General features: G+C 51.8%; 1 protein-coding gene across 5 annotated transcripts in view; it reads left to right on the top strand.

Moving 5' to 3' along the window:
- slc39a14 (solute carrier family 39 member 14) overlaps positions 1-18,214 on the top strand; it is a 44,377-nt gene that overhangs the window by 16,687 nt on the left and 9,476 nt on the right. For 3 of the 5 annotated variants that reach the window (XM_063057215.1, XM_063057214.1, XM_063057217.1), the window contains exons 2-8: positions 135-270; positions 1,691-1,774; positions 7,013-7,259; positions 7,849-8,035; positions 13,205-13,374; positions 16,264-16,386; positions 17,597-17,785. In XM_063057215.1, the coding sequence (XP_062913285.1) occupies positions 7,014-7,259; positions 7,849-8,035; positions 13,205-13,374; positions 16,264-16,386; positions 17,597-17,785 (915 nt within the window). In that variant the 5' untranslated portion in view covers positions 135-270; positions 1,691-1,774; position 7,013. Of the gene's footprint in view, positions 1-134; positions 271-1,690; positions 1,775-7,012; positions 7,260-7,848; positions 8,036-9,918; positions 10,089-13,204; positions 13,375-16,263; positions 16,387-17,596; positions 17,786-18,214 lie in introns of all 5 variants that reach the window. The other 2 variants (XM_063057216.1, XM_063057218.1) reach the window with 2 other exon arrangements.

Below are 18,214 nucleotides of genomic sequence, written 5' to 3'. Positions count from 1 at the left end.
AAGAGCTTTGCAGTAAAGCAGGGATCACCACAAATACAAGGGAGGTCGGGCAGTATCTGAGGAAAGAGATACAGTTTCTGGGCTGAGAACTACAGGCAGAATTTCCTGATAAAGAAAGTGTTATTTTCCCTCAGTGGACGTTGCCCAAACTGCGAATTCCCAGCAACTTCAGATCTGGATCCACGTTTACATCACCTGCAGAGCTTTGATGTGAGTTGCACGTGGAGGCAATTTCACTCTGTAGCTGAGCCAGACTGCCCCTGCCATCAGGTATGTGTGCTTGACTCCGTTGTTCTTTGGAACTGTGGGCTCACGCCAGGTTGTTCTGAAGTTCTCTGATCCAAGGACGTTGGGGTTGGCTGCTGGCCATACCCACCCTGTGGTTATCTTCTGGCGCTACTCCCACTTTCCACAGTTCACACAGTACTGGCCTGCAACAGACATCCGTCACCGGGCAGAGCGGCCGCTGTTCCACACTGGACCCAGCTATTCCAATTCCCAGCATATTCTGTCTCCATGGCTACCACCTCACAACCATCAGCCCTGGTACCGGAGGTCTGTCACTAAAACACCGGGAGACAGTACTGGTGCAGACGGGCCTGTCACTGTGTAGCACCGGGGTACGGTACCGGTGGGGACGGGCCTGTCACTGTATAACACCAGGGGACAGTACCGGTGGGGACGGGAACTGTCACTGTATAACACCGGGGTACGGTACCAGTGGGGACGGGAACTGTCACTGTACAACACCGGGGTACGGTACCGGTGGGGACGGGAACTGTCACTGTATAACACCAGGGGACAGTACCGGTGGGGACGGGTCTGTCACTGTGTGGCACCGGGGTACGGTGCCGGTGGGGACGGGCCTGTCACTGTATAACACCAGGGGACAGTACCGGTGGGGACGGGCCTGTCACTGTGTAGCACCGGGGTACAGTACCGGTGGGGACGGGAACTGTCACTGTATAACACCAGGGTACGGTGCCGGTGGGGACGGGACTGTCACTGTATAACACCAGGGGACAGTACCGGTGGGGACGGGTCTGTCACTGTGTAGCACCGGCGTACGGTACCGGTGGGGAGGGGTCTGTCACTGTATAACACCAGGGGACAGTACCGGTGAGGACGGGTCTGTCACTGTATAACACCAGGGGACAGTACCGGTGGGGACGGGTCTGTCACTGTATAGCACCGGGGTACGTTACCAGTGGGGACAGGACTGTCACTGTATAACACCAGGGGACAGTACCGGTGGGGACGGGTCTGTCACTGTATAACACCAGGGGACAGTACCGGTGGGGACGGGAACTGTCACTGTATAACACCAGGGGACAGTACCGGTGGGGACGGGTCTGTCACTGTATAGCACCGGGGTACGTTACCAGTGGGGACAGGACTGTCACTGTATAACACCAGGGGACAGGAACTGTCACTGTATAACACCAGGGGACAGTACCGGTGGGGACGGGTCTGTCACTGTATAGCACCGGGGTACGGTGCCGGTGGGGATAGGACTGTCACTGTATAACACCAGTGGACAGTACCGGTGGGGAGTTCCCTGATCTCACCCACAGGACCGGCTGTGAGTCTGTCCGTGGCTGGGATGCTCCGAGGTTCTGCCCAGCTCTGAATTATGTGTTTTCCCATCTCCCAGAGCTTGGAGTATAATGATCAATTCTGCTCCCAACAGCAGCTCGTGCCTTTGTCCCCTGCCTGTCGTCAGACTGCTCCAGCCCGAGCGGGAACTCGCAGACTGTTGAGATACCTGAACAAGGTAAGAGGATTGAAGGTGGTCTCACGTCTCAGGGGAAGCAGTGAGACCCTGGCACTTTGAGTCGGGTTCAGTGCCCACAATGCTGCCTTGTCTATGACAGAGATGCCTGATGCAGACTTGGTGGAGAGCTTGTGTTCACTCCCCTCCTGCCCACCCACCATTCGTCCCGTCAGCCCTCTCCACCTATCACCTTCTCCTTCCTGCTCTCCTCTCACCTGCCCTCCACCCTCCTGTCCCTCCTCTTGAATGAGTCAGTTTGAAGATGAGCTTTATTTGTCGAAACATGCAGTGAAATGTGTCAACGAGCACCACAGTCCAAGGATGGGCTGTGAGTGTTACCGTGCTTCTGGCGCCAACATAACGTGCCCACCACTCACTAACCCTAGCCCTAGCCCGTACGTCTTTGGGCTGTGGGAGGAAAGCGGAGTACTCATGCGGTCTTGGGGAGAATGTACAAACTCCTTGCAGACAGTGGTTGAATTCAGCCCGGGTTGCTGGCGCTGTAATAACATTATGCTAAGCACTCTGCTCCCGTGCCTTCTTGGAGAGCACTGGGCAGTAGGGTTCCTGTGAGTCAGGGGAGCAGGAGCGGAGGGTGCTGCCCTGGTTCTCGTCCTCTCTGGAGGGGATGGCACAGGGGTGGTCCACCCTCACTTCATGTGGTCACTCACTCTCCCATCATTAATTCCTAACAGAGTCGTTCCCAGCTCTGTCCACTGGCTGTCACCTTCCTCAGTCTCAGAGCTGCTTATTGATGAATAAAACCATAAGACGTAGGAGCAGAATTTTAGGCCATTTGGCCCATTGAGTTTGCTTCATCATTCTATCAGGGTTGATGTCATACAGGGAGGGCATTAGTGGCGGACCCAAATGCAAGACACAGACACTGAAGTACTAGGAACAGGACTTGACTACAGAGCTGGGTTAGGGACGTTACTGGATGCAGACTAGGAGCTGGGACAAGAACACAGACTTGGGCTAGGACATTGGCTAGGCAAGCAAGACCAGGACAAGGAACTGGGAACTAGGAGCCTGGGCTTGGACTCTGAGCCAGAGACTGGACAAGGACCCAGAACCTGGGTCTTGACTCGGGCTCAGACTCCAGAACTAGATGAAGACATGACGTGGTTACAGGACTGGATGAGTGACTCCTGGACAGGACGAAGGAACCCCAGTACTCCTGGGCTGGGCAAGGCACATGGACAGGACGAGAACATGAAGCCTTGACTTGGTCGAGGGAGAGACAGGAACACAGGAACATGGAACACAGAGCCAGAACCCCTCCTTGGGAACAGGACTTGGGGCCAGGGCTCTACACAGAGTCAGGACCCCTCCTAGGGAGCAGAACGTAGAGCCGGGACTCGTACACAGAACACTGAGAGACAGTTCCCAACACAAGGTGCGGCAAATGGCAGGACCTACCTAGCGAAGGCATGGACACAGAGACGATTCCCAACACTAGGTTGTGGCATACAGCCGGACCTACCTAGTGAAGGCGTGGACACAGACAGTTTAAAACAACGATAGACAGTTCCTTATCTTGCTCCGGCAGTTGAACTTAACAGCAATGCGGGCGAGGGTTACAGGCGGGGCAAGGCTCCAGACACTGGTTGCAGAGCAAGGCTTCAGGAGGAAGGGGCAGAGAAGGAATTCAGACAAGGGGTTTGGACAGGAACAATCCAGCAACTGAAGCTTCTTTTTTGTTTTATGGTGGTTGGCAACCAGTTTTCAGTGCATTACCGCCACCTGCTAGGCTAGTGGTGTTCCAACCAAATACATCCTGCAGTTCTCTGCTCTAGACAATCTAGTTCAGCCTGCAGTTCTCTATTAGCATCACTCTGTATCTGCAATTCCTCGTGAATGCCTAATGCGCTCATTAGAAAATGCCACAAACTGCTATTCTTCCCTAATTTTGTGACACATTTTCATGTAGTTGCATTACCTCAATTACATTGATTTCATCTACATCACTTGTAAGACTAAAATCGTCTCATTAAAGAATAGTAATTATCGCACGTTATACTTTTAAAATTGCTGTTTTTCTAAGTCTATCTGCTTTTTCAGGTTTTCCTTTTCTTGGATCGTCGCCTGCAGTTGTTTACTGAGACCTCGGAGTTCTTCTTCATTTGCTTCCATGTTTTCATTTTATAATCTGAATGTAGATAATTCACTTTGCAACAAATTCCTTTTCCTTTTGTATCCTTGTAATAATTTCCTCCATTTTCCAATCTCTTTCCAACCCATAGTTGTTCTTGTCAGGTACTTCTTTATTGTTGGAGTTCTGCACATTTACCCTGGGCTTCAACCATAAAATCTGAGGATTTTCCTTAAGTTCTGAAACATATTTCTTAAATTCTTGACCATTTGCAATAAATATACTGCCATTAAGATTCCATCTCCCCTGCCTGTGAACTGCTGGATCCTCCTTTCAGTGTTTCTTTGACTTCTTCCCACCTAATCCCTTTAATACCAAGATACTTTTCTGCAGACTTGACTATAATTTTAATTTTCTCAGTTCTTTTGCTTGTTTGCGCTGAACAATTAATTGCATCCACCATAAAAAGTACAAAATCCTTTCTACTCATTAATAGTGTATCCTTATTTTTCATATTACAGCTCTCACCATTCACCAGTTTATTATTCCCTGTATGTTTGCTTGACAGCCTTTTTTTCATCAAATTCTTTCATTGCTTCTGCATAACTGATTCCTTGAGTTACTTTTACATATTGTATTCAGCTGCCTTCTTGCTATAAATGCACCCTCGATAAGCTGCGTTGTGTTCCTCGCCACAATTGCAGCATTTCAGCCGAGCTCCTGCTTCACATTTCCCATATTCATGTTCTCCAGCGCATCTCCCACATCTTTGTTTTCCTCTGCAGACCGCCGCAATGTGCCCGAATTTCTGACATTTATAGCATCTTAAAGCAGTGGTATATATATATATATATATTCTAGTTGCGTAACACATATATTCTAAGTAAACATTAGTCGGCAATCTCTTTTCATCAAAGTTAACCATTACCGATAAACTATCACACTTTTTCCTGTTTCTTGTAACTTTCAAACATTTGGCCTCAATAATTTTTGCTCCTTTTATATTCTGTTTAACCTCATCCATAGTAACTTTTGTTGATATCCCCGAAATAACTCCTCTAGTCCACTTTCTATTGTTGGGTATTGAGCATTGTACTTCTTTGCCATCTATTTTACTTAATCTTATCACTTTGCCTTGCTGAGTACTATCCCAATAAATCACTAATAGTGATCCATTTTGTAAAATCTTTGCTCTTTTAATCTCACCTATAATTTTTTGAGCACCTTCATCAAACAAATCAGGTTCCAATCACCAAAAAACACCTCATCTTCACTTAGTTTTATAATTGCTTTAATCTCATCTTCTTTCCATTGTTTTGCTGTCCTGATCATCCACTGACTCCTCAGAGTTTGATATCCCATACCTCTGCTTTCTTTTCTTCCTCTTTCCATTCCATTCCTCTCTCCCACCAACCTCCATCTCTAGTTCACTCCCACTCTCACCAAAAACTTCCTTCAACAGCTTGGCTCTTTCCTTGATGTTCTCTCTCTCCACCATTTTCCAGTCACCGCAGCAATTCCAACTAACACCTTTTCCCATCAGCAACTGAAGCTGTCTGTCTGTCTGTCTGTCTGTCTGTCTGTCTGTCTGTCTGTTGTTTTACAGCAGTTATAAGAAACAGACAGCTTCAGTCGAAGCTGAACCCAGGAGCTATTTATGTAGCCAGCCCAAAATGTGAATCAGCTGCCTCAATTAGAGCATCCAACCGAAAAAGGGAAAACCAGAAAACCTGGAATAAGGAACGATGGACCGGACTGTGAACCGGAATCCAGACTTCACAGACCACCATGACAGTTGATCTATTTTCCCTCTTGACCCCATTCTCATGGACTAGCCTATCACTCAACAGCATCGGCTGTAACGTTGGGATTCAGTTCCTGCTGTTGTCTGTAAGGAGTTTGTATCTTCTCCCCCTGTGACTGCACAAGTTTCCTCCGGGTGCTCTGGTTTCCTCCCAAAGATATTCGGGTTAGGCTTAGTGAGTTGTGGACATGCTATGTTGGCGTCTTGGACCCTGTTGGTCATTGATGTAAATGACTCATTTTGCTATACTGTATGTGTATTGTATTTAATATTTCAGGAATATTTTAGTAATATTGTAAATATATTGTTTGATTAAGCATTCTTTGTGGTTTACACAAATCATTACGGGTTATATGTAAAAGTACGTGAATGGCATACGTTATCACATCACCACGTGATATGTGCACACCTGCATTTTTGACTCCCGTGTCTTCATTTGAATTAGTTTAATGTTTTGAAGTTACAAAACATAACAGAGTGGGCTGACATTAGTGAATTGTGGGCACATCGTGCTGGCGCCAAAAGCACACCGACACTTGCAGGCTGCCCCACCGCATCCTCGGACTGTGCTGGTCATTGACACAAGTGATGCATTTCACTGTGTTTCGATGTAAATGTGAAAAATGAAGCTAATCTTTGCCTTTCTTTCTCCTGCATTCTCCCCGTGACCTTTGACATAATGCTGTTTCATTTGGTTGTATTGATGGGTATTCATTATGGTTGAATGACAGTTAAACTTGAACCGTGAATGAACTTACAAATCAGGAACCTAGTGACTGGTACACCGCTGGCGTTTAGGGCAGTAAAGCCCCTCTATCTCTGGCAGTGCTCAGGGCTTCCCTCAACTTGTCAGTAGCTTCTGCTGGTTTTTTTCACCACTGTCAGTCATACATGTCCCGGGTGGAGACTCAGGAATACCGTCACACTCAGATGTGGAAGGATTCTTATTGCTATTTCTGTAACAATTTGTTAGCCCTGAGCTGAACCTCTGAACCTGGAGAACCAGGAAACCACTCTTGGTCTGGCCTCTGCCCTTTGACCTGCCGGGTATGGGAGACCCTACCAAGAGCCAAAGCCAGCGTAGCTTTCAGGGTCAAGCCTCTAAATCACGACAAGGTTGTGGTCGTCTTGGAGGGAAGAACCCATTACACTTCTGCTTTAAATATACCCAATGACCTGCCTCCATGGCCGTCTGTGGCAATGAATTCTTTAGATTAACCACCCTCTGGCTCCTCATCTCTGCTCTAAGGGGACATTCCTTTACTCGGAGACAGTGCTGGGGTCCAAAGGGACGGTCCAGCCCCTAGCACAGTCACTCTCACCTGTCTGTCTCTTGCAGTATGTACCTGTGGCAGGATCGGCACAGCCTCTGCCTAGCCTGTGGGCTGGTGGTCCTGCTGGGGGCCGTGGGAGTGCAGGGGAACGCTACCGTGTTGCCTGCCGCCTTTCTTCACGACCTGCTGGATCGCTACGGCGACAACGGGGAGATGCTTCTACACCAGCTAAAGGCTCTCATGAACCGGTTGGACGTGGGCGTCGGGACCACCAAGATGGAGAGCGCTACGGGCAACGCCAGTCTCACCAAGGTGATTATTGCCTCCCTCCTTCTCCCCCATCCCCTCCCTCCATCCCTCTCTCCTTCACTCCATCCTTTTTTCACTCCTCCCTCTCCTTCACTCTATCCTCTCTTTCACTCCTCCTTCTCTCCTTCACGCCATCCTTCTCTCCTTTATCCTCTTTCACTCCTCCTTCTCTCCTTCACACCATCTTTCGTTCACTCCTCCCTCTCTCCTTTACCCACTCTCTCCTTCACTCTATCCTCTCTTTCACTCCTCCTTCTCTCCTTCACACTATCCTCTTTCACTCCTCCCTTTCTCTTTCACTCCTCCCTCCCTTCTTCACTCCCTCTCTCCTTTACTCCCTCTCTCCTTTATCCTCCTTCTCTCCCCACCCCCCTTATTTCCACCTGTTCCAATTGCAAGAGAGACAGGCCCTTCGGCCCATTGAACCTGTGCTCATCAAAGCACTAAGCTTTGGAGTTCGAGGTGGTTTGGTTTCTTTGATACCCCGCTCCCCCTGCTCTGGGGAGGACCACCTCCTCTTTCTGGGGGAGAGGAGGCAACCCTTGTCACTGGGGACTGAGGCCAGGCTGACCATCTCCCTCTCCTCTCTCAGTGCTTCTCATCTTCGGAGATCTTTGCGGCGCACAACCTGACCAACAGCAGCCGGATCGACGGTGCCACTTTCACCCACATCTGCCCCACCATCCTACAGCAGTTAGAGAGCAGAGCCTGTGAGCTGGAAAACCAGGAGGACGAGGAAGACGAGGAGACGGGAGGAGTGAAACCCACCACCACTGAAGGTACGTCATCTGAGGACAGCCCGGATTTGCCTCCCCCATTCACCCTGTACCTCCCCAACCATCATCACCATGGGAGGGGTGGTACTGAGGGAGGGTCACACTGTGGGAGGAGGGGTACTGAGGGAGGGTCACACTGTGGGAGGGGTGGTCCTGAGGGAAGGTCAGACTGCGGGAGGGGTGGTACTGAGGGAGAGTCACACTGTGGGAGGGGTGGTACTGAGGGAGGGTCACACTGAGGGAGGGGTGGTACTGAGGGAGGGTCACACTGTGGAGGGGTGGTACTGAGGGAGGGGTGGTACTGAGGGAGAGTCACACTGTGTGGGGGTGGTACTGAGGGAGGGGTGGTACTGAGGGAGAGTCACACTGAGGGAGGGTCGCACTGTGGGAGAGGTGGTACTGAGGGAGGATCACACTGTGGGGGGTGGTACTGAGGGAGAGTCACACTGTGGGAGGGGTGGTACTGAGAGAGGGTCACACAGTGGGAGGGGTGGTACTGAGGGAGGGGTGGTACTGAGGGAGGGTCACACTGTGGAGGGCTGGTACTGAGAGAGGGGTGGTACTGAGGGAGAGTCAAACTGTGTGGGGGTGGTACTGAGGGAGGGGTGGTACTGATTGAGGGTCGCACTGTGGGAGGGGTGGTACTGAGGGAGGATCACACTGTGGGGGGGTGGTACTGAGGGAGGGTCACACTGTGGGAGGGGTGGTACTGTGGGAGGGTCACACTGAGGGGGGGTGGTACTGAGGGAGGGTCACACTGAGGGAGGGGTGGTACTGAGGGAGGGTCACACTGTGGGGGTGGTACTGAGGGAGGGGTGGTACTGATTGAGGGTCACACTGTGGGAGGGATGGTACTGAGGGAGGATCACACTGTGGGGGGGGGTACTGAGGGAGAGTCACACTGTGGGAGGGGTGGTACTGAGGGAGGGTCACACTGTGGGAGGGGTGGTACTGAGGGAGGGTCACACTGTGGGGGGTGGTACTGAGGGAGGGTCACACTGTGGGAGGGGTGGTACTGAGGGAGGGTCACACAGTGGGAGGGGTGGTACTGTGGGAGGGTCACACTGAGGGAGGGGTGGTACTGAGGGAGGGTCACACTGTGGAGGGGTGGTACTGTAGGAGGGTCACACTGTGGGAGGGGTGGTACTGAGGGAGGGTCACACTGTGGGAGGGGTGGTACTGTAGGAGGGTCACACTGTGGGAGGGGAGGTACTGAGGGAGAGTCACACTGAGGGAGGGATGGTACTGAGGGAGGGTCACACTGTGGGAGGGGTGGTACTGAGGGAGGCTCACACTGGGGGGGTGTGGTACTGAGGGAGGGTCACACTGTGGGAGGGGTGGTACTGAGGGAGAGTCACACTGAGGGAGGGTCACACTGTGGGAGGGGTGGTACTGAGGGAGGGTCACACTGTGGGTGGGGTGGTACTGAGGGAGTGTCACACTGAGGGAGGGATGGTACTGAGGGAGGGTCACACTGTGGGAGGGGTGGTACTGAGGGAGGCTCACACTGGGGGGGTGTGGTACTGAGGGAGGGTCACACTGTGGGAGGGGTGGTACTGAGGGAGAGTCACACTGAGGGAGGGTCACACTGTGGGAGGGGTGGTACTGAGGGAGGGTCACACTGTGGGAGGGGTGGTACTGAGGGAGAGTCACACTGAGAGAGGGATGGTACTGAGGGAGAGTCACACTGTGGGAGGGGTGGTACTGAGGGAGGGTCACACTGAGGGAGGGGTGGTAGTGAGGGCTGTGGGATCTTGCAGTCTATGGTTTGACTGTCCCCTGTGTGTTTTCCCACCGTGGCTGGCTGAGACACTGAGTGTCAGGGAGGTGTCAGCGTCCCTCTAGCTGGGTCAATAACACAGCCATATCGGCTTCCTCTGGCACAGTCTGGGGCCTGGGCTTCATCAGCGTGTCGGTGATAAACGTCAGCTCACTGCTTGGAGCCACCGTCACCCTCTGCCAGGGGAAGCGTTTCTTCCACAGGATCCTCACCTACCTCGTTGCCCTGGCTATCGGCACCCTGACGTCCACCACCATCCTGCAGATGATTCCAGAGGTGGAGTACTCATGCAACCCCCACCCCAACTCCCTCTCACCCCCTCTGTCGAGCTTCCCTGGGACACAATTACTGGAACTGCTTCCACACTCTGAGTGCCTGTGGGATTACCTTCCAGCTCTGCTGGTGTCTTTGATTTCACCGGGGTGCCCGCTGAAACATCTGTGGTCCTGTCCCCAAAACGGGGTTGGGGACAAGAACTTTGACTTGATGAGGCCTCGGGTCAACACCTTTGACCTGAGTGAGGGACAGGACCTTTGACACGAGTGAGATTTGGGGTCAAGACCTTTAACTTGGGTATGTGGCGTTCAGGTTACGACATTTGACATAGTGAAGATTGGGGTCAAGACCTTTGATCTGGGTGAAGTTTGGGGTCAAGACCTTTGACCTGGGTGGAGATTGGGGTTAAGACCTTTGCCTGGGGTGAGGAGGTTGGTGTTAAGACCTTTGACCAGTATGAGGTTGGGGTTGGTTGAGACCTTTGACCAGTGTGAAGGTTGGGGTTAAGATCTTTGACCTGGGTGTCTGGGGTTGTGGTAAAGGCCTTTGACCTGAATGAGGGTTGCAATTAAGGCCTTTGACCTGAATGAGCGTTGGGCTCAAGACATTTGACCTGAGTGAAGGTTGGGGTTAATACATTTGACCTGGCCCTGGGTTACTGAAGTTGGGGCTGAACTTTGACTGGAAGTAAAGCCCAGCTTGGGCAGCCTGCTCCCTGTTCCCCAAGCCTTGTGGGTTTGTCCTGCGCCTCACCATGCAGCCTGCAAACCTGACTGGGGAACAGTGTTTCGCCTCGATCTCAGGCCCACAATGTTAGACACCTGAACCGATTTGTAAGTGAAGAGGCCCGTTGCCTGTGTGACGTGTGTGCTACAAGCTTGTGTGTACTGTGGGTGACAGAGTGTCGAAGCCCATTCCAATGGTGTTAGTGACCGCTGATTCAGTGGGTTTCAGACCACAACGGAGGCCCACACCGTCTGGTAACCTCAGCAAAGTCCTGAGGTTGGGTGGGCAATGCCCGGCCTGAAACGGGGTTCCTGAGTTGCACCCCACACCCCTCTGAGAATTGCCTCAGAGGCGGCCAATGTCACAAAAGGGGTCCAAACTAAAGCAGCTCTCTCAACGTGGAGCCAGTGTTTGCCTGTTGAAATTGGAGCCCCAGTCATAGGCAACACAAACCGTCCCACCCTGGGGCAGGTACCAGGCCGGACCCTCCCACCTGAAACCCAGTGACCAGCTTCATTTCTCCATCTGCTCTGTGACTGGACGGATGCGGTTTCTCGAATAACATGACCCTGTTCTGGGAGTGGGTGTGCATAACAATTCCCCCATTGAGGCTGGGGCATGGGGGTTAGTGCTGGGACACGCGGACAGGGCTTTGTGTTACCTTGGCTGTAGAGCATTAGCAGAAAATTTGAATCAGGTCTTAAAAGGCCCTTAGGGAAGTAGCAATCATAAGACGTCGGGTCAGAATTAGGCCGTTTGGCCCATCGAGGCTCTGCCATCCCATCATGGCTGATTTATTTTCCCTCCCAACCCCATTCAGAATCAGGTTTATTATCTAACAGACATCATGATATTTATTGTTTTACGGCGGCAATATGGAGCAACACATAAAAAATACTATAAATGATATTAAGAAATATATATATATAAAATAAAAGAGGCAAAAATAGTGAGGAGGGGTTCATGGGTTCATTGTCCATTCAGCAAACTGATGGTGGGGGTGAAGTAGCTGTTCCTAAAACGATGAGTGTGTGTCTTCAGGCTCCTGGACCTCCTCACAGTGAGAATCGATTCTCCTGCCTTCTGCCCTGACTAATCAAGAACCCATCAGTCTCTGCTTTAAATATACCCAATGACTTGGCCTCCACAGCCGTCTGTGGCAGTGAATTCCATAGATTCACCACTCTCTGGCTGAAGAAATTCTGCCTCATCTCTGTTCTAAAGGGATGTCCTTCTATTCTGAGGCTGTGCCTTCTGGTCCGAGGCTCCCCCACTATCAGAAACATCCTCTCCACATCTAGCTCTGTCTACGACTTCCAATTTTTGTTGGGTTTCATTGAGATCCTCCACATTCTTCTAAAGTCCAGTTTGTTTGTTGTGTGCCATGTTGTATGACGAGGTGATCGTGGTCTTTCCATGACCACGATTGTTCTTGGCAAATTTTTCTACAGAAGTGGTTTGCCATTGCCGCCTTCTCGGCAATGTCCCAGCCATTATCAATACTCTTCAGAGATTGTCTGCCTGGTGTCAGTGGTCGCATAACCAGGACTTGTGATCTGCACCGGCTGCTCATACGACCATCCACCACCTGGTCCCGTGGCTTCACGTGACCCTGATCGGGGTGGGGGGGGTGCTCAGCAGGTGCTACACCTTGTGCAAGGGTGACCTGCAGGCTAGCAGAGAGACATATCTCCGTCCCGCCACCACAAGCCCCAGTAAGTCCATCAAATGGTCCTCATACATGAACCCTTTCCTTCCTGAGATCACTCTCAGAAACCTCCTCCTGAATCTGATAGGAGAGGAGAGCACACCATGGAGGAAAGGGAAGGAGGAGGAGGAGCAGCAGAGGGAGGTGATCGACAGGTGAGGGGAATGGGACGGATAAGAGGGGAGAGAGAATGGCCTGTTCTCTCCTCGAGTCTGGTGATATGTTCTCAAACTGCATCCTGCCCGATGGAAGGGAGGGAGTCAGGGAGAAGAGAGGATGTATGGGATGGGCAGGGTTCTGGGAACTCGGCATAGATATTCCATGGTAAGTCTGGTGTTCTGAGTCTGTGTGGGAGTGGCTATCTGAGGGGTGTAGAGATGGACCCCCAATTTTGGGGAGTATCAGTGCCCAGGAAACAGATATGACATGTTATTCGAGAATACGCCCGGAACTGAAGTGAACCTCTTAATCTTCAGTGGAAACACACTAGAGGTGTGTTTTCATCAGTCACAGGTCCGACTGAGACATCCTGAATTGATTGATTAATTGATTTAATCTAACAGTTTTCTCTTTTTCTGCCCTTCCCTCCTTTCCCTGTTCTGCCTACCTCCTCCTCTCCTCCCACGGAATAACCTCCCCGCCCGTGTTGCCGTCTCTCGCTCTCTGGACTGCTGGCTATCAGTCTGGGGTTACGGTTTTCTCTGTGTGTCAGTCATCTCGCTCAGCTCCCTGCTGGGAGCCAGTGTGGTGCCGTTCATGAGGAAAACCTTTTACAAGCGGCTGCTGTTGTACTTCATTGCTCTGGCGATTGGGACACTCTACTCTAATGCCCTCTTTCAGCTCATCCCGGAGGTACTGTGGATGTCAGTGGTTCTTTGACACGAGCTGTGTGTGGAGAATGTGCGCCTGGTGACCCTGCCCGACCTTTGGCCTCATTGCCCAGAAGCCTAGACCTTAGTATCGAGATTGGAATCAGGTTTAATATCGCCATTAATCGCCCTTGCCAATCAAGAACCTCCTAAACTCTGCCTTAACTTCAGAATCAGGTTTATTGTCACTGACTTACATCGTGAAATTTGCAGTGTTAAAATAGAAATAATAAAGTAGTGAGCTAAGTGTTCATGGGTTCAGTGTCCGTTCAGAAATCGAACGGTGGAGGGGAAGAAGCTGTTCCTGAATCACTGAGTCTGTGCCTTCAGGCTCCTGTACCTCCTTCCTGATGGTAGCAATGAGAAGAGGGTATGTCCTGGGTGATGGGGTCCTTAGTGATAGATGCTGCCTTCTTGACGTGTTGTCTTTTGATGCTGGGGAGGCTAGAGCCCATGGTAGAGCTGACTGGGTTACGTAAGAAACTGGAGCAGGAGTCGGCCATCTGGCCGGTCGAGCCTGCTCCCCCATTCAATAAGATCATGGCTGATCTGGCCACGGACTCGTATCCACCTACCTGCCTTTTCCCCTTAATCTTTAATTCTCCTACTATGCAAAAATCTATCCAACCTTGTCTTAAGTATATTTACTGAGGTAGCCTCCACTGTTTCATTGGGCAGAGAATTCCACAGATTCACCACTCTCTGGGAAAAGCAGTTCCTCCTCATCTACGTCCTAAGTCCATTCCCCCAAATCTTGAGGCTATGTCCCCTAGTTCTAGCGTCACCTACCAGTGGAAACAACTTTCCTGCCTCTATCTTATCTATCCCTTTCAGAATTTTATATGCTGTGAGTTCACAATATTTGTATGTTTGTACGTACTCCCCTCTGTTGGTTTCCTCTTGGTGCTCTGGTTTCCTCCCACATTCCAATTCGAACATGGATGTAACTGGTTGGCGTGGGCTTGTTGGGTCAGAAGGGCCTGTTGCCATCCTGTGTCTCTTTATATCTCTACAATCCAGAATCTTATAGAAACTTATACAATTCTGAAAGGGGATCGCTGAGATACAAGCAGGAAAGTTGTTTCCGCTGGTAGGCGACACTAGAACTGGGGGACGTAGCCTCCAGATTTAGGATGGAGGTGAGGCGTATCTGCTTCTCCCAGAGAGTAGTGAATCTGTGGAATTCTCTGCCCAGGGAAGCTGTAGAGGTTACTTCGTTAAATATATTTTTAAGATACAGTTGGGTGGATTTTTGCATATTGGGGGAATTGCGGGTTATGGGGGAAAGGCAGGTCGGTGGAGCTGCGTCTAAGGCCAGATCAGACATCATCTTATTGAATGGCAGAGCAGGCTGGATGGGCCAAATGGCCTACTCCTGCTCCTATTTCTTACGTTCTTTATTCCCATCTGCCGCTAGTAGCTTTTAACCACTTCACTTCAGAGCTACTGTAGATTCATTTATGTATCCTGCACACTTTGAAACACACAGTGAAATGCGTCATTTGCGTCACGACTGACGCAGTCCCAGTATGTGCTGGGGGCAGCCCACAAGTGTTGTCACTTTCCGGCACCAACATTTGCTCAGCAGAACAATATACCAACAAAATATTTCCGGTCTCTACTCCCTAGGTAGGAGCTTCCAAAATCTCCTGACGTCCTCAGAATAGTTTTCTGCTTCAACAAGTGGTCCTCACTTCCAGATATTGAAGCTTTGCCCTAGATTCTCCCATAAGAGGAAACAGTCTCTCCCATCAGGGTCCCCACGTTCCCTGTCGAACCTGAGACCCCCCTCCACCCCCACCACACTGCTGTGCTAGCCAGAGAAGATGGAGGGAGGTGGGGATCTGCGTTTCAGCGTTGTCTGGAAAACCAGCCAACGTTTGGGCTTGGAGAGCCGGCAGCACGTTCTCCACGCACACTGAGTGAGGGGGCCATGTTGCTCACTTTTAACGTTTTTGTCTCTGAATGTGGTTTGCTGCCTGCTCGGACTGTTCTGGTTTCCAGATGGGGAACTGATGCCTGCAGGTCAACATCATCCTTCAGGTTGTACTGTATCTTCTACGTTCGTGAAACCTCTCAGCGCGCAACGACAAGTGGAGCCTCGTTCCCATGTGCGAGCTGCCACTCCCTCCACGGGAGAGAGACCTCAGTGCCACAACCCTCAGCCCCAACATGTCTCCAGAATTACCCCTTTGCCTGAGGCCACACCCTGGGGAGGTGGGGGGGGGGAGAGAGGTTAAAGCCCCTGTGGAACGTTCTTCACGTTGGGGCAGGACCAATGTCGGTCTCACGGGGGAACTGTGCACTCTGACGGTACGCCAGTGGGGTGATGGGACCTGCTGTCCCCCTCTGCTGGTCCTGAGATGATGGTCCCCATTGCCCGGTGACCTGCTGCAGACACACCCCTCCCTGGTGAAAGACCGGTGACCTGCTGCAAACACACCCCTCCCTGGTGAAAGACCGGTGACCTGCTGCAGACACACCCCTCCCTGGTGACTACATCACCACATGCAGGAACAGGCACTTCCGCGCTGCCCAATTCCCCCCCCCATGTGACCAGTTAACCTACTAACCCATGCACCTTTGGACTGTGGGAGGAAACTGGAGCTCCCGGAGGAAACCCACGCGGTCACGGGGAGAACGTGTACCTGTCACATTGGCGTTGGTTTTCGTGAACACAACTGCCTGACGTCCATACTTGGGGTGGCTCTGGCTGCCCTGCTCTGACCGGGTTCGTCTGACCTTTGTCCTGCACGGGTGGGGGGTTCGGTCCCCATTTCTCGGACGGATGAGGGCTGGGTGCCACTCATCTCTGAGCGAGCCCAGTGGCATTGGCCGGTGACCTTCACAATGAGGTGTTCCTCCGGTACAGGCGTTCGGATTTGACCCCAAGAAGCCGGACTACGTGTCGAAATCAGTGGTGCTCTTCGGAGGATTCTACCTGTTCTTTTTCACGGAGAAGATCCTGAAGATGATTCTGAGACCCAAGCAGAAGGTACGGGGGTGGAGGGGCATGAGGCCCAGGGGACCTGGTGGAAAGGTGGGGGGAGTGGGGGGGGGTCACCCACACATTGGGCAGGACATCCTTCTGCTGTGGATGTCTCATTGTACACAGTGTTAGGGTGGGGTAAATGGGAGTCAGGTGTTTACAGCACAGTACAGTACAGGCCCTTCGGCCCACAATGTTGTGCCAACCCTCTGATTTACTAAGATCAACCTTACCTTTCTCTCCCACAAAGTCATCCGGTTTTCAATCGTCTATGTGCCTCTCTAAGAGTCTCTTCAATATCCCTCATCCCTCATGTATCTGCTGGGTGGCGGGGTGGAGATGCGTCTCTACCAAAGGAGGGGTAAGGTTCTCCTTCCCTCCGCTGGCCTGCAGGTCACCCTCGGGCAAGGTGTAGCACCTGCTTAGCCCCCGATCAGGGTCACGTGAAGCCATGGGAGCAGGTGGTGGATGGTTGTACGAGATCACAAGTCCTGGTTATGTGACCACTGACACCAGGCAGACAATCTCTGAAGAGTATTGATAATGGCTGGGGTCACCCGTCTTGTGAAGACACTGCCCACAAGAAGGCAATGGCAAACCACTTTATAGAAAGATTTGCCAAGAACGATAATGTCATGGAAAGACCGTGATCGCCGATATCATTTGACACAACACGTGACGAACACTGGGCAAAAGGGCTGAAGAAGCTGGCCCATGGGACTGGGATAATTGCTCACCAGGGGTGACCCCACACTGCCATTGCTGTCTCGCAGCTGGACATGAAGCAAGGGTCAGGTCCGAGGACCCGTGGACTCGTCACTCCTGACAGTCTGTGTGCCACAACACCTCCGTTCTGCTGGCTGGGTTGGGGGGGGAGGGGTGGTTGGAGGGGCCGGAGGGGATCACAGAGATGGGGTGGGGTTGTTACAGACGGAGAGGGGTGTAGGAGCTGCTGTGGATTACAGCGATAGAGAGAAGTTTGAGAGGCAGTGGCGAGCTGTGTGGAGAAGGGAGGAAGTTATAGTTGTAGCTGGGGTGTAACAGCCATAGGCTGTTGCTGCTGTGGAACAGAGAGGAGAGCCGAACAGGAGTACAGGGATGGGGAGCGTTGTAGGGATGAGGAGGGGTGTTGAAGCTACAGGGACTTACAGGAACATCTAGGGAAGGGGCAGGGGACAGGACAAGGGGCAGACTCACTCTCTTCTGCTTGGACCAGGGCCTGGGGAAGGGTCACAGCCACTGCCGCCCGGAGCAGATGGTCAGCAGGCGAGACCAGGAGGACGGAGTGATGGAGAAACTGCAGAATGGAGAGGTGCACCTGATGCCATGTGGCCACAGTGAGGAGAGCGAACGACAGAGCCTGGCGGATGGGGTGCCGGTGGTCTCGAGGACACTGTCTGCGCAGGTCAGTGTGGGCACGGGGAAGGTCTGCATCAACATAACTGGGGGCAGTGTCCTGGTACACTGGGGAGGGTTGTTCCCAACCTGTCTATCCTCACGCGCTTTACAGTACAGGCGACCCGGGTTCAATTCCTGCCACTGTCTGTAAGGAGTTTGTATGTTCTCCCCGTGACCGCGTGGGTTTCCTCTGCGTGCTCCAGTTTCCTCCCACGGTCCAAAGACCTACCCGTTGGTAGGTTACTTGGTCACTGTGATTAGGCGAGGGTTAAATCGAGGGTTGCTGGATGTCACGGCTCAAAGAGCTAGGAGGGCCTGTTCCATGCTGTACCTCAATAAATAAAACAAAATAGATGGAGCAACACCTCCTATTCCGTCTGCATATCCTCCCACCTAACTGCATGAACATCGATCGTCCATCTTCTGTAATTTCTGC

This window comes from Mobula hypostoma, chromosome 8, assembly GCF_963921235.1.
Source record: "Mobula hypostoma chromosome 8, sMobHyp1.1, whole genome shotgun sequence".
Taxonomy (NCBI): domain Eukaryota; kingdom Metazoa; phylum Chordata; class Chondrichthyes; order Myliobatiformes; family Myliobatidae; genus Mobula; species Mobula hypostoma.
Note: the sequence above shows the minus strand (reverse complement) of the source record. Positions and strands in the feature narration are given on the sequence as shown.